Raw genomic sequence first — 16,078 nt, 5'->3', positions numbered from 1 at the left:
TATTATAGTTTAAAGTTTAAAATTTCCTTGTAAACTTTCATTGTGAGAATTTCAAGGATTTTGATAATATTAAAAAAATAATATTAATTTCCTATTTGGTTATTTTGACAAGTAATTTCCTTTTTATTTAATACCTTGTGCATACATTTTTCTTAATTAATAAAGAATCAGTATTGGAAGCAAAAGAAACGGAGTCCGCCCCCTGGCATTGGTTTGAATAAATAGACGACATTCTGTTTTCTGTTTTCAGTTTTCAGTTAGAGTGGTTGCACATTGCACTCATTCACTCTCACCTCACTGTTAGTTTCTTGAAAGAAAAAGTCGTCAAAGAAGCAAGAAGTGAAGAAGAATGTCTCTGCAACCTGGTTCTAGTTCTGCTTCAGAGAAGAGGAAGAGAAGCTATCATAGTAGAACTGACCCCTACAAAGACACCCTCCTCAGTAAACGAAGAGAATCTTTTGCTGTCTATTCCAAAGAAGAGGTTTGCAATCTGCATGCATCTTTAATTTTGAGCCACAACTTATTTTCTTAGCCTTTTTTGTTCAGAATCTGAATCTTGTTTATTAGCTATTGGAAGATATTCCTGTGATGAAGCAACGACTATGGTCTGAGTCCGCTGCCGAACAATTCGAGGGAACTATTCACTTCAGAAAACTGTTAGCAAATGGTATATCAATTCATATTTTTAATTTTTTTTTCCATCCATAGTTAGTTTGGTGTAGGACACTAATTTTTCACATTCACTGGGTTTAGGGCACCCTCCAATTGATGAGGTGATTAAAGCAGACGTTGTCCCTCGCATTGTGGAGTTCTTGGAAAGCGATGGTTTACACCAGTTGCAGGTATGCTTTTCATTCCCCTCATCTTTCTGATAAGCGAAGGTTTTGAGTTTTTTGTCCTTACTCACCCAATAGTTGTTATTTTTTCCTCCTTGTACAGTTTGAGGCTTTATGGGTGTTAACCAATATTGCTAGTGGAACATCCCAACACAAAAGAGCTGTTGTTGACCACGGAGCTGTTCCCAAGTTGGTGAAACTTCTCAGCCCTACCAACAACTATGACGATGTCAGAGAGCAGGTAAACTCTTCCTCACTCCCCTTCACTAATTTCATTTCGGTGCATGTTTGAATGAACATTGATGAAATTGAGTTTGAACATTTTTGTTAAACAATAAGTCAAGAGTAGAATTCAATATAAAATTTTGAATCCAGCCGAAAAGTTACTCAAATTGATTCAATTCAGAATCTATTCTGAATTATTCTCTAACCTGGAATCAAATGCACACTTAACTGTTGTTCAATTTCCTGTGCTAATGACTCATATGTCTATCAGTTTCCTCACTCTTATGTTTGTACAATTTCTATCATCTATGAAGCATTCTGCTGAATTAATAAGCAACTATTTCCCATGTCTTGAACAGGCAGTATGGGTTTTAGGGAACATTGCTTTTGATTCCCCATGCTATAGTGATCTTATTCTTAACGAACATGCTCTTCTACCATTATTATCTCTGTTGAACCCACCATCTCCAATATTGTCTATGTTGAGGATTACTACATGGACTTTATCCAACTTGGTCCGTGGAAAGCCTCCGGTAACTTTGGAACAGGTTGGGGACATTTCATTTCATAAAATCTTCCTGCTGTAGTTAAAATTATCCTCTCTGTCCATAATAGTATAATGGGCTTGATCTTTGTCAGGTAAAGACTTTGATGCCTGTCCTTAAGACACTCATCCACAACAGCGACGAAGAAGTTGTATCAGATGCATGCTGGGCTCTCTTTTACATTTCAGATGTCTCAAGTGACACAACAAAGACTATTGTTGAAGCAGAATTTTGCGTAAAACTTGTGGATCTTCTGACGTATATCATCTCATTGCATTTATTTGATGCTAGTAGTACCTTTTGTGTCTTTCATAATTCATATCATGGGTGACTTCATGTACTCCATTTTCTTATCCTATTGTTCGATAATTTGGGATGATTAAATTACATTTTAGCAGGAATTCATCACTTACAGTTATTGTACCTGTACTTCGGACTCTGGGAAACATTGTTGCTGGTGATGATGCTCAGACTCAGGTAGAAAAAAACAATGTATCATTATCTTCTCATTCTTCTGAAAGCTTGATTTTTTTATTATGTGGGCAAGGTGTAACTCTGTATCTAGGAGCCTAATTATTTATATGTACTATGTCACATTATAGAAAATATTGGTATCAACGAGTCATATTGACAATTAAGAAAATATCATTATTTTTTGGTCCCTTTGTCCTTTTTCTTTTGCTCTCCAAAAAATAAACTTTGCATATTTTCAGCTTACAATTGATAAAGGATTGATCACGGGTCTTTCGAAACTTCTTCTTATTTCTCGGGACAAAGAACAGATCTACAAAGAAACTTGTTGGACAATCTCAAATATCACAGCTGGGAATGGAGCTCAAATACAGGTAAAGAAAAGAGTATGAATCTTATAATATATCTTGCTTTTAGGTGTGTCATGTATATGCAAGGGAGTTTGAACTTTTAAACTGACATTTTACTTCGCTTGCAAGTTGCAATACAACTTGTTGTTTGTTGAAAATATTAACATAGAACAAGAGAAACCTTATAAGAAAATTATTATGATTATCGGCGCAGGCTATCATCGATGCCCATATTATTCCTGTTCTTGTTGCTATTGTAATTTATCGTAAAGACTGTGAGATTGACCTAAAGAAGGAGGTGGCCTGGGCCATCTCCAATGCCACTAGAGGATCTCATGACCAAATCAGGTATGGTTCGCCATTACATTTTATTTTCCTTTATCATAATTTTTCCTCTTCAGAAAATACATGGATCACTTTTATCAGTGGAAAAAACAAAGAAAAGGTAACACACACACACATATATATGACTCCAAAAGAATAATGCATGGTATGTTACTCCTGGTTTATTAATAAAGTTATTTATAATAATGCTTACTTCCTCTGCAATATGTTGTGATAATACTTAATTAGGTGTATGATGAAACATTATTGTAGGTACCTGGTGGATCAACGTTGCATTCAGGCACTATGTGATCTCTTGGCTTATCCAAACTCAGAGATTGTGTCAAACTGTCTCGAGGGGCTAGAGAACATTTTGGTGGTTGGAGAAGTTGACAAGGATATTGATAGAGGCAATAGCTTTGCTGAAAGGGTTGATAAGTGTGATGGATGGGGTATGATTGAAAATTTGAAGAGCCATGACAAGAAGGAGATTAAAGAGAGAGCTGCGAGGATTTTCAAGACATTTTGGGCAGAGGATGATTTGGTGGAAGATACGGATCTTCAGGATGATTTGGGCAGAGGATGAGTTTGGTCAACAAGATTTTTCATATTTTGAATCATAGTATTCTGTTGTCTACTACTCAGCCATGGCTCTGGATTTCTTTTGTTTTGCACATGGGAGGATAGTAATTTGGCATATTACTAAAAGTTGATAACCCGGTTACATGATACAGTGCGTATTTCAGTTAGTTTTACTTGTTTCTCTATACTGCAAATTAAAGAAAAGTTGTTGTATGTCTTGCCTTGTGTGTGTAATCAGCACAACTCTCTAGGCCACGCATTGACCTTAATGTGTTTAATGGCCTTCATTCACTGGAGAAGAATAAGTGCAATATTAAAATTTACAAGCCAGTTTCATTTCCCCTTCTAAATTATTATTATTTTTTATTAAAAATATGAATACTAGTAGACTTTTTCAACAATTATTTTTTATAAAATTAGAGAGCCAACTGAAAATAGAAGCATTCCAACTATATTGGCACCTTCTGAGAACCCAAAGCAAATCACTCCAAATATCATTAGAAAGAGGAGAATAAAATTAACAAAATGGAGGACTAGACCAAGACCTATTTAGAGAAGCTACAACAGCCTATAGTTAGGGAGAACATTTCTATTACGGAGGAATACTTCCTTAACAAAAAGAACGGATTGCCACCTCGTAAATCTAGCCTTGGAAGAGGCCTTATGATTGGCTAGAGCATGAGCATAAAAATTTCTTTCTTTGTAAACATTAGAAGAAAGCGAAACTATAAGGTTCAGTTTACAAAAGAGTAAGTTATTTTCCCATCGATAGCGAATAGACCAAGGAACTATGGATGAGTTTTTCAGTGCTTGAATAACCAACATAAAGTCAGACTCCAGCCAAATCTTCTTCGAATTATTATGGATGTCAATTTCATGAGCAAGAATGACCTCAAAAAGTTCAACATACAAGGCAGATTGGAGCCCAATATAGGAGGAAAATCATCCCAGCATGGTGCTCATGGGGTCATGGAAAATGTCACCCCTTGCTGAACCATGAGTGTTACAGTTGATCGTTCCATGCAACCAGGACCAAAACTAGGTTGGTTGCCACGTACATAGGCAGCCCCCCCTCTCAATAAACACAAGTTACTTAACATCTAACTTAAAATCATATATTTGCTCCCCACTCCAAATCCTAAGATTGCCCCCTTTTTACATTGATAATATATTTGCTCCCATTATAACTTGTTTTAATTTCATTTGTTATTAGAGTTTATGGGTATGTGTTAAGTGTGAACATCTGAGCAAGGAAGTTGATAAACTAAGAAAAGAGCCAAAAGAGAATAGAAAAGAGAAAGTTGTGGGCATCTTCAAATAGTACGACCCGTGTTGATTTAGCATGGCCCTTACTATAGCTATAGGCCAGGCTATTCCAGCATGGCCATGCTGATTTTTCAGGAATTTCTCAATCAATGTCACACATTTGAGCACGACCCGTGTTGCTCCAAAGTCAAAATTGGGAATTAGCACCACACAACTAATAGCAGGACATGTGCTTCTCCAGAGCCAAAATTAAGAATCAACGTCACAAACTCTTGAAGAAGGCCATGCTACCCTCAACAAGGCTCGTGTTGACCTAGCACAGGCCATGCTGACCTCCAGGCTGTAGTTTAATTTTTATTAGTATAAATAGAAACTTGGAGGCATATTTTTAGTAGTTTTTCTTATTTTTGAACAAGGGATTTTGAGTGAGAGAATTGTTTCAGGAACAATTGGGGTCCTAATCTGCAAGAGTTTTTGATCTCTTTTATTATCAATGCTATTTTGTATGTTGCTTGGTTATATTGTGATAATGGTTGGCTAAACCCTTTGATCTCGGGTTATGATGTACGTAGTTGTACTCATGTATTCTAATTCCCTATTTTAATTGAGTTTTTCAATGTTATTTAGTTAATTGTGTTGTTTTACTATTCTATCTTTTATATTAGAATCGCTCACTCTAATTCATAGTTCATTGTGTGCTAATGACCATCTACTCATAATTAAATGACTTATAGAACGATCGGGTTCGTAAAACTTGCATGATCAAACTGGTGGCATGAACTCCCTTTTTACAAATCTCTCTGTCATTCATCCTTAACCCTAATTCGAATCCTCAAATGACCAATTGAGAATTAATTTAGGGGAAAAAGTATTTTCAGACCTTGAAATAGGCCGATGATTAAATTAAGAGGTAATAGGTGATTAATCAATAACTTAGGGTTATTAATTAAAATTAGAAGTAAGGGAAAAAGGGTACATGCGAATTCGTAATCCGAGTTTGTTTTTACTCATATATTTCTCTCTTAGAAACTGGTTTCTGGCATAATTTTCATTTCTTTAACATAATTGATAAAAATCCCTAAACTCGAGATAAAATCATCAAAATTATTTAGTTGATGTAATTTGAATTATTTAGGAACACAATTGGTCTCTATGGTAGGATATTCAGACTTTCGAGTCCACAACAATACTATGTGGGGTTCTCTAGCCCTTATGTAAGTACTTATTCGCAGCATTCTCAGGGACTTGGTTCAAAGTTGCAATATAATTTTGATTTACATTATTTGAATAATTTTTTTTCATAATTATTTTTTATTTCTTGTCTATAATTTTTTCTTTTTTTGTCTTTTGTAACATCTCATTTTTCGTAAACTAATTTAAAAAGGATTGTTATTTATAAATAAATAAAATTTTAGAAAAATGATGAGTTTTTATAATTAAATAAATAAAAAAATAGTTGTATAAAAATAATGGTTTGAGAAAAAAATATATTTGATTTATTCATTTGATAGGAAATAAAATAGAGTTCATTTTTATAAAATAATAAAAATAAATAAATAGAGTAAATAATAAGTTGTAAGTACCTACATATAAATAGAGACGTGTTAGGTCAGTTTTTACACTGACGATTCATCCTCTTTCTCTCAATTTCATTTTCCACTCTCCTCCTCCCAAAACCTTCTCTTTTTCTTGCATACCATCAAACCTGTCCTTGAAAAACGATGATCTCGGACTCATTAACCGTTGGATCGTCGTGAAATTTAAACACCAGATTTACAACTCAATTCCAAGCATTATCATCATTGGAAATTACTAAAAGATTTTGGAGCTAATAGAAATCTTTGCATCGCAGTTTTTTCTTTTCCCGTAAAAACCCAAAACTGTCTCAGTAAACCTACAATTTCAAACTCATTAACCGTTGGATTGTTGTGAAATTTTGATATGTGGTTCTTGATATAATTACACAATATTTCACCGTTGGGATTTGCGAAATAATGTCCATTGAGAGAGGACAAAGAATCGCACGATGACAGTACAAAATGGAGGCTTCAATCCCTTCTCCTTGTCTCTAACGTTTTGGAACCCTAATAGAGCAACCAGAGGAAGATCTTTAGAGAGCACCAAAAGCACTGCAATTGATAATGTAGAACACTTGAGCGACTACATCGAGGTAAGAGATGGGTTATTCACAATTAGGGATTAGTGAAAAAATGTGTAGAGATCCTTAGAGTATCAATTGGAATGGGTTTTGGGGTGTTTCCGCAAATTTTGATTCTATCTTTACAATTATAACTGTGAATTATATATGTTTGACGAACTAATTGATGTCTCAATGAGCAATTACTGTAAAATTGATGTGTTCTTGTGTCGAGTATGAACCCTTAAAAAAATTAGTTATTTTTATTCATGTGAATTATACTCTAAATAATATTCTTTAATGACTTATTTTATACAAATTATTATCTTGTTCTAGTTTTCCCATAATGATGATTGTAATATCCCATTTTTTTCGTAAATAAATTTAAAAAGCTTTTTAGTAAAAATAAATAAATAAATAAATAAATATAAAGCAAATAATAGGATGAGTACCCTAGGTATAAATAGCTATGTTAAGTCACGTGCCTCATCTTGCCTCATTTTCATTTTTCTGTTTTCTCCTCTCAAAACCCTCTATTTTTCCCGCAGACCACCAAACTTGTCTCAGAAAAACGATGATCTCAGACTCCTTAACCGTTGGATTGTCGTGAAATTTAAGCACCAGATTCGCAACCCAATTCCAAGCATTCCCACTGTTGGGAATTTTGATATCATGTCTGGAATGAGAGAAATACCCTTCGCATCGTAACCTTTTCCTTTCCCGCAGAAACCCAGAGTTGTCTCGGTAAAACTACGATCCCGGTTTCCTTAACCGTTGGATTGTTGTGAAATTTTTTTATGTTGTTCACAATCTAATTCCACACACCTACACCGTTGGGATTTGCAAAACAATATCTGTGGAGGAATAAATATGCATCGCACGAAGCAGTACAAAATGGAGGCTTCAATCCGTTCTCTTTCTCTCTAACGTTTGGGAACTCTATCAGAGCAATCAAAGGAAAAATTGAGGAATCTCAAAAAATTGCTAGAGATGCCACTATCGCTTTTAGAAGACACGTGAGTCCGCTTAGAGGTAAGGGATGAGTTATTCACAATTGGGGATTAGTGAGAATATGCGTAGCGATCCTTAGAGGATCAAATTGAGATTTATTTTTGGGATGTTTTATTATATTGAAATTCTTCTTGTGTGATTGTCTAAAATTATGTGAGGTATTTTTACTCCCCATGGATTGAGAAATATTCTTGTATAATTTGTTTGTGCTTTGAATAATATCAGTGTAATAAATAATTATATTAGAATTATGAAATTATGATTGGAATTGTACATAAGTGATAAATTGAATATATGATGAATTGTAGAATAACATATTACTTTGATATTATAATATTGTTATGGAGATTGAATATAAGTGCAAAGTTGAATGTGTTAAATTGTGAGATACACGTAAATATAGGATGGTTGATTGTGACATTAATTGTATTGTGAGCTGTGAATTATACAATAACCCGACCAGTGTTTATATTGAGAAAAATGTTTATGTGCAGTGTTAAATAAAAAGTGTGGGTTCCTAGTTAGGAACCAGTGTTAAATTGTAGCGCAATATGTTGTATGTGTTTAAAACACGAGTGTGAGGTCGTGGATATTGTATAATTCATTGACAATGTCTATAAATGAAATATGTGATGAATTATGGAATGACATGTTATTTTGACATCACAGTATTGTTATTGAGATTGAGTAAAAGTGTAAAGTAAAACATGTGTTGACTTGTGAGATACGTGAAAACATGTGATAGTGGATTGCAACATTATGAGATGTAAAATTATGAATGAGTTTTGGTTGTGAATAAGTGTGTGATTAACTATTGATGTGACATTAATTGTGTTGTAAGTTATGAATTGTACAATAACCCAACCAGTGTTATCTTGAGAAAAATGTTAATGCGCAGTGTTAAAGAGAAAGTGTAGGATTCCTATTTAGGAACCAGTGTTAAATTGTAACGCAATATGTTATTGATCGGGGCCGTACCCAAATCAAATAAACATTAAAATGCAGTACTAGGAAGTGATCCTAGGTCATTTCCCAACGAGCAATGATAAACCAAATGTTCATAATATTCTTGCAGTAACAGTAACAATTGGGGGTGGGAGTTGTTTGTTTTGTGAATTAACACAACTTAAATATTTGATTATAGTTTCTTGTTCAAACTAAATCTAGGTAGTAGTATATAGTATAACCAACACAAATAGATTGATGAATTAATTTATGATAAGTTTATACAAAAATTTGAAACATAAATCTTGGTGACTACTAATTCCCTCCAGTTTTTGGTCCTATATAATATCCCTGGTCCTATTCTTTTGCACAGGTTTAGTTCTCTTTAAATTATGGATTCACCATTCATTTCCAAATATGTTAATTCATTAAGAAAATGTAGAAACCATTTTTTCTCCTTAGCTAATGCTAGCTAAATAATATCATACTTTCACTGTAATTGGAGCAGATTAAGTATTGCATTAATTTACTCAAGAATTCTATTACTTATGTTTTCAAGTGACTATTCCAATAATTTTAGGGTAACTTGGATTTATTTCTTTTGTAGGTGCTAATTAAGGTTCCCTATATATTCATTCAAGTTGTTTTATATGTGTTAATCACATATCCTATGTTGGGCTATGATTGGTCTCAAAGTTTTAATGTCACAAAAAATCAAAGTGAGGGGGTGATTTCTACCAAGGGTCAACTTGGGGCACAACTTTCACAAGAAGAAGAAAAAGAGATTGGTGATGTTGGGTGGAAGGCCTTCTGGGATTATAGTTCATTTTCCAGGGGATTAGTCATACGGCAAGTTCTTATTGTTGCTATTCCTACTACCGTGGCATCAATATATATTCAGCCAAAAATCCCTGTCTATTTTTATGCTTGCCATTATTCTTTGCAGATGAAACATTTGATACATCTAGCTTAAACAAGTGGAGGTGTAGATGTTCTTTGCAAGGGAACCAGAGCTACTCTCTTGCAAATTGTTCAAAATCATGTGATTGCCACTTAGGTATACTATTAATTTTCTATTGGAATGAAGACAAGCAGCCTCCTGCAGTGTTTTGTTAGGAACATACAAGCAAGAGAGATGAGAAAAGAAAATAATGCAAAACTTTATTAAATGTCAAGCAGAGAGTTCTTCTTCCAAGACCTTTCCCCTTTTACAACAGAGCTAGCACTCCATTTTTCCAATGATATCAATTCAGAAGGAAACTTCTAGTCCCTTCTAAGCTAACCACCTAACCATTTCTTTAATGAACTACTCTTAACCAACTCTAACTAATTCTAGAACTACGATGATTACCTTGATTTGTTTTCTTTCTTATGCTATTAGTTTTTCCCTTTCTTTTCGTTGTTGTTATATTCTTACACTTGATTATTTAGCTTGACCTTTGCCTTTGTGTATGTTTAGTGGATGCATTTTTTGCTAAAGCTACTTGGTAATTGAATTCATCTTGATTCATAAAAGTTGCTTTTGTAATAAATTTCAAATTATAATGGAAATAAATTTTATACATTTATTGAGATGCTAAAGTGGCTAATTGTAATTGATAACCAATATGCATGGTAGGAATACAATATATTTTCTCCATTTTGAGTGAAATGGGGGATACAATGATCACCACCTGAGTATTATATATATATATATATATATATATATATATATATATAGGTACCGCCTGAGTATTATATGATGACTGCATGCTTTGGCTTCCATGCAAATTTTGAAGAGAGTGCATCTATATGGACATGTGTATGTGATTCCAATGGATTTCCCCAAGTGGCAGCAGATGGTCATAACTCAAATTGCTTTAATGCTTAAAACTGCACTTGGGGTATCTTTCTGTCTATGTCTTTCTCTACCTGAATTTCTATCTCTTAAGTTTCACCAACTGTACATTCTTGAAACTGATTTAGATGGACTAATGCTAAGTGAATCATTATTGCACACAGAACCTAAATGGATATTTCCATACTAGAATTAGTATCTAGGGTATAACTCTTATTTATTGATATTTAAAACAAATTTTCTATAACTGATCATTTCTTACTATGAAGATGATTTTCTTTCTCAATTTTTTGTGCCTCTTTTCATCTTTTTTTCTTCGTCTTATTGATATTGGAAAAAAGCTGATACCGTTTCATATGACAGAGTGTTGAGCAAATTGGTAATAGATCGCCTTAAGATTGAATCAGATATTTATTTATATTCAAGTAATGATGTTGTGGTGCTAGTTTTTTCTTGTGCTATTACTTTTTTTACATGAATTTTAACGAATTATAGTATGCTATTTCTATCAGTAGGTATGCTTGGCTTAAAATCTTATTCTTGATAATTAATTGGTTGCAGCATTGTACAGAATTCTAAGCAATTATATTTTTATAAATTGTTTATGTTTAAGGACATACTGAAGAAAGTACATTATCTCTCCACTGGGACTCTTATTGTTGATTCGATACAAACTTATCTTAAAAGAATGCTAATAATATATTCCCTAATACATACTATTAAATACATTTTTTGTTATTATTAATTTAAAATTATAATTTTGTGAATTTTACTTTCTATTTGATAAGTTTTCTTTTATATTTGATACTAGTAGTTTTTAATAATTTTAACTAAAAATAATATATATATATATATATATATATTATATAAAATATATTAAAAAGTATATTATTAACCATCGTCTTCCATCAAATGCACACCGAAACTAGCTACTTAAAAATAAAATTTAAAAAAAGTGTTTTTATGTTCACGGTCTTCACTTTATAACTTATTTAGTTTATCTTGTGCATATCTGTTCCATCTCACTAATTCAATAGTATTATTAGGTTTGGTATTTCGTTTATTTTGAGGTTGGAAATTAGAAAATGTATTACTTATGAAGATATGGTGCTATTATTTAATGAATAATTATAACATGACATGCTAGTTTCTCTATCGTAACTATTATCTTTTAAGAAGTCAGTATTTCTTTTTGGTACTCATATGCAGTAATTATCTCTTATTGTTGTCATATGTTACTTCTGTAACTCCTTTTATTTATATGTAAGTTTGGTTTCTTACTCATTAATAATTTTTTAAAACATGCTGACATTTGTACCTTGCAGTTATGGCCGCGTGAAGCCAGACATAGTTGCATATGGACGGGACATAATGGGATCAAAAATTAGTGCGGGTTGTAAAAGTTTATCAGTAACTAGTGTTGCAAGTCCTGTAGTTGTTGGTGTTGTATGTTTTCTTGTGTGTCATTCCTGAACCTGATAGAAAAAATATCTTAAATTAAACCTAGCAAGCATGAAACAAGCATTGGTTGAAGGTGATGCAAAGCTTTCTGGGCCTAACATGTATGAGAAGGGTGCTGGTAGAGTTGATCTGTAAATTCTCCTGTTTAGGTCTCTATTTTTTTGTTTTAAGATATATCTTTTTGGGACATAAAGTTTATTGCAGCAAAGCAATAGTTGTAGAGCTATCATTACAATATATAGTTGTCAACATTTTAGAAACCAAACTGGTACTAAACACTTGATCAGTTCACCAATTTTCTGCTCAAGCTGGCCAGCGTGGTCTAGTTTCATAAACAATTGTAATTGCCTTTCATTAGATTCTTAAATTAATTTGTCAATCCCCATTGTTTTTGGAAACTTTTTACATAGGTCCTTATAGTTGGTAACTATAAATGGGTTCCTTTGGTTTGAAGATCTTTTTAATCGGCTTTCTGTAGGGACCTAACAGGGAAACTAGACTCAAGGACCGCATCCTAAAAGTTTTTGAAATTAAAGGGACCCATTTATAATTTCTAAATTGTAGTGATTTATTTAAAAAATTCCCAAAAATTAGTAAGGAGATTCTTTAACAACTTTTTAATCATGTTTTCTTGTTTATGTAATTTTCAGGTTATAATCATATGGGATTCTTAAGAGCTACAAACCTAGGGCAAGCATCTTTCCCAGTGTTCTTGATTATATAGATTATCCTTACTCATGGCCCATCTGTTCTCAACCACTCTATGCAGGTGCCATGTCTGTCATCTTCATATCTTCTAGTCATCTTTAAGTATGCAAGGATATATATTTCTTTTGTTACACATTAGAATGGTCTGATTGAATGATTGTTATAATATAGTTAGAGACAAAAAGAATTTTCTTACACATTAATTAGTTGAATGGTCACACATTTTTATCAATTATTACGTGGCACTTAAGTAGCAAAAAAAATTTTCTTACACATTAATTAGTTGAATGGTCACACGTTTTTATCAATTGTTATGTGACACTTAAGCAGCAGTGTATTGGTGTCAATCATTATAATATAACTGACATGGAGATGACTACAAAAAATGAAACTAATTTTTTTTAAAAAAATAATACATCATAAGACGATTGTCTTTTAGACCGTCTTAGAATGTGGTACATTCTAAGATGGTTGTCCTTAAGACCGTCTTAGAATGTGTACATTCTAAGACGGTTATAGGAACCTGTCTTAGAATGTTATACATTCTATGACGGTTCAATACAACCGTCGTCAGAGATGTCCACACTTTTGACGATGCCTGATACAACGATGGTCGATAACCGATATTGTAAGCTACAAATAACTGATGTAGTAGGCTTTCATTGTAATAGTGTCGCGACTTCCAGCCCAAGAGGATCCAAGGAAGAGGTTACCCCCGTCAAGTACTAGTGAATATGATAACCACCCTAACCTAAACCTTAACTCATAATATCGTAGAATTCATTTTTACAATTATTAATAAATAAGAAAAGAATAAGATAAAATAAGTAATGAAAGATAAAGACAAAAAAAAATCTTAAAAAATGTATATAAAAACAATCTAACTCTTAAAACTTTATTTAAGGACAGACAGGAGAAAAAAAATCCATATTAAAACAAAGTAATAGCAATGCCCTCATGTATATTATCAGAATCAATTTAACATGTTTAAAATACATTTTTTAGATTAATTCAAATACATTTCAAACATATCTAACATTTTGTGATGGGATTTAAGCACCAACTTCAAAGTAAAATGTATATAGTTCAACTTTCACCAACTAACATGGAACCAATTAAGATAAACAAGAAAATGCCCACCTAATCAGAGTAAATATTTTGGACAGTTGACCTAGTGGAAGCCAAAGAAAGTCTTGAGAAATAAAGGACATTAATCCTACTAAAGTAATTCACCAAAGTCCCTATTACACTCATATATATAAATGTTAGAATATATATCTTCATAGGTAATAGTCCTTGAACATGGAATTACCTTCTCTAGAGCGTAATATAATTTATGTTAGCCAATTATTCCTACATGCCCCCTCTTTTAATAAGAAGTCCTTTTCATGACCTTAGGCATTGTCAACAAGTATTATGACTATTGTGAGAATTAGTTAAAAAAAGAAGCTAAAGATGCTAAATATACCTACTAGCCAGTTTGTCAGACAATATGCTTTAAAAAATAAAATTTGACAAATTCAAGTGTATACAAGAACTAGAGAAGACACCTTATCCTTGATTAAGAAATGACTATTTTATAATGCAATAGTTGTGATTCATGTTCCATAGAACAATAGTTGATCAAGAGTGCCAAATAATAAAATGGAAGAACAAAGAAAGAATATTAAATAAAGGAAAAATTGCAAACAATTCCACTACAACTTTTTTTGTTGGTGACAAGAATTTTCACATTCATGGGCTTGCTCAAAATAATATCCATAACGTCATAGTGACAAACAACACACAAGAATTTTATCATTTTTCAAATTGAAATTGAAATGACCAAGGCTTACCCACAACAAAACAAAACATAACTTTTATATTACCTCCATTGGAAATGGCCTGGCACTTGGGAATGCTTTTGATAGGGTGGCTTCATGGAAAAAGGTTGTGAACCTATGAAGAAGAGGCAGAGAAATCAAATCCGAAAAGGAAAAAAGAGTATTAAGTAAAGCTGGGAAGAGCCCTTCTAGTTACAGGGGTAGAACTTCACCTAGTTTGGTTAAGGCATGTCCAATTAGATTCTATAAATGTGCTTTTCCTTTTACCTTTTCTATATTTACTCGACTTGGTAGATTTATATATAGGATGCATAACCAGTGCCTTTTTTTGTTGTTTTTTTTTTCCTTTTTGCATTTTTGTTTCATTTCAGAGTAATAAAACTCAGATATCACTTTTTTTTATAATTCTAAATATAAGAATTTCATTATCCAAATATTTGATTGTGGCATCGAGTTAGATTGCCAAGATAACAAAAAAGAGTAGATGCGCCTAGATCTTTTATTCATATTGAATCTAAATCAAAACTTTAAGTTAAAACACAACTCCGTGAAAATCATCAGAACTAAACAAACATCAAAACCCCCTATCACAACAACCTTAACCCCCAAACCAAAACATCATAAGAAGCCAAAAATAGGATGAAAGAGAGAAAGAGAATGCAACTAATCAGAGTGAGATAGGAGCAGTTTTGGTTGATTCCCTTACTGATGAATTGAGTATATTTTGTTAAAGAGACACAATCACAAACACCGATCGAATCCACAAAATAGAACATCATATACGAATAATAATAATAATAATAATAGAATTAACCAAAATGAGTTTAAAGAGGTAAAACCCCTAACCCCAATCACTCGTTTTTGAGAGAAAAGGAAGAGGGAAGTGCAAAGAGAAAAATGTAGGGGGAAGAAATATGAACGTATGAAAAGAGAGACAAAATAGTAAATATGAAGTAAGGCAGAGTAGGAAAAAGAGTTAGGGAAAGGCATGTATGTAATGTAAAGCGCATGAAGGCCCTCTAGGGAAAACTAAACTAAGAGAGGGACGTCAAAATGCTTAGGGGGAAAGAAAAGGATTACAATAAAAAGTAAAGATAACACATGGGTTAATGTAAATCCATGGGGTACTTCCTACAATTATTACAAAAACTGTGGGTAAGCGACCATGCTATACAAACCACTAAAAAAAAGTATTTCTGACAGTCGAAATCTACCAGAAACGTTAAAAATCTGTCAGTAAATCACAATTTTTGACGAACAACAATCCGTTGGAAAAATAGTAGCAGAAAATTTTAACTGACGGATTTTTTGTTATCCATAAACAATAATCCGTCGAAAATTTTCGACAAACTATATTCGTAGGAAATTTCTAATGAACTTCATGCCTGAAAAATTTCCGATAGACTACATCAAAAAATAATATTTCCCACAGATATTGTCCATAGAGAAATCCATTGAAAATTTTTGTGGGAAAATCCATTGAAAAATCCTATTATATAAAGAATTTATTATTTCAATTATTTTTCTTTTTTATAATTTGATAATTTAGCAATTATT

General features: G+C 32.7%; 1 protein-coding gene across 1 annotated transcript; it reads left to right on the top strand.

Moving 5' to 3' along the window:
- Window positions 1-267: 267 nt before the first annotated feature.
- On the top strand, window positions 268-3,480 carry LOC114394674 (importin subunit alpha-4-like). The gene is made up of 10 exons (XM_028356345.1): window positions 268-481; window positions 568-667; window positions 754-842; window positions 940-1,077; window positions 1,421-1,609; window positions 1,701-1,864; window positions 2,005-2,083; window positions 2,320-2,451; window positions 2,642-2,775; window positions 3,025-3,480. Exons 1-10 carry the CDS (start codon window positions 350-352, stop codon window positions 3,335-3,337), a joined length of 1,470 nt encoding a protein of 489 aa, XP_028212146.1. The 5' UTR covers window positions 268-349; the 3' UTR covers window positions 3,338-3,480.
- Window positions 3,481-16,078: the final 12,598 nt, after the last annotated feature.

The sequence above is a fragment of the Glycine soja genome, chromosome 18 (assembly GCF_004193775.1).
Source record: "Glycine soja cultivar W05 chromosome 18, ASM419377v2, whole genome shotgun sequence".
In the NCBI taxonomy this organism is placed as follows: domain Eukaryota; kingdom Viridiplantae; phylum Streptophyta; class Magnoliopsida; order Fabales; family Fabaceae; genus Glycine; species Glycine soja.
Note: the sequence above shows the minus strand (reverse complement) of the source record. Positions and strands in the feature narration are given on the sequence as shown.

Coding starts and splice junctions, on each gene's coding strand:
- LOC114394674 (XM_028356345.1), top strand. CDS start 350: ATGTCTCTGCAACCTGGTTCTAGTTCTGCTTCAGAGAAGAGGAAGAGA. Junction 482..567: donor CTGTCTATTCCAAAGAAGAG/GTTTGCAATCTG, acceptor CTTGTTTATTAG/CTATTGGAAGATATTCCTGT. Junction 2,452..2,641: donor GGAATGGAGCTCAAATACAG/GTAAAGAAAAGA, acceptor TTATCGGCGCAG/GCTATCATCGATGCCCATAT.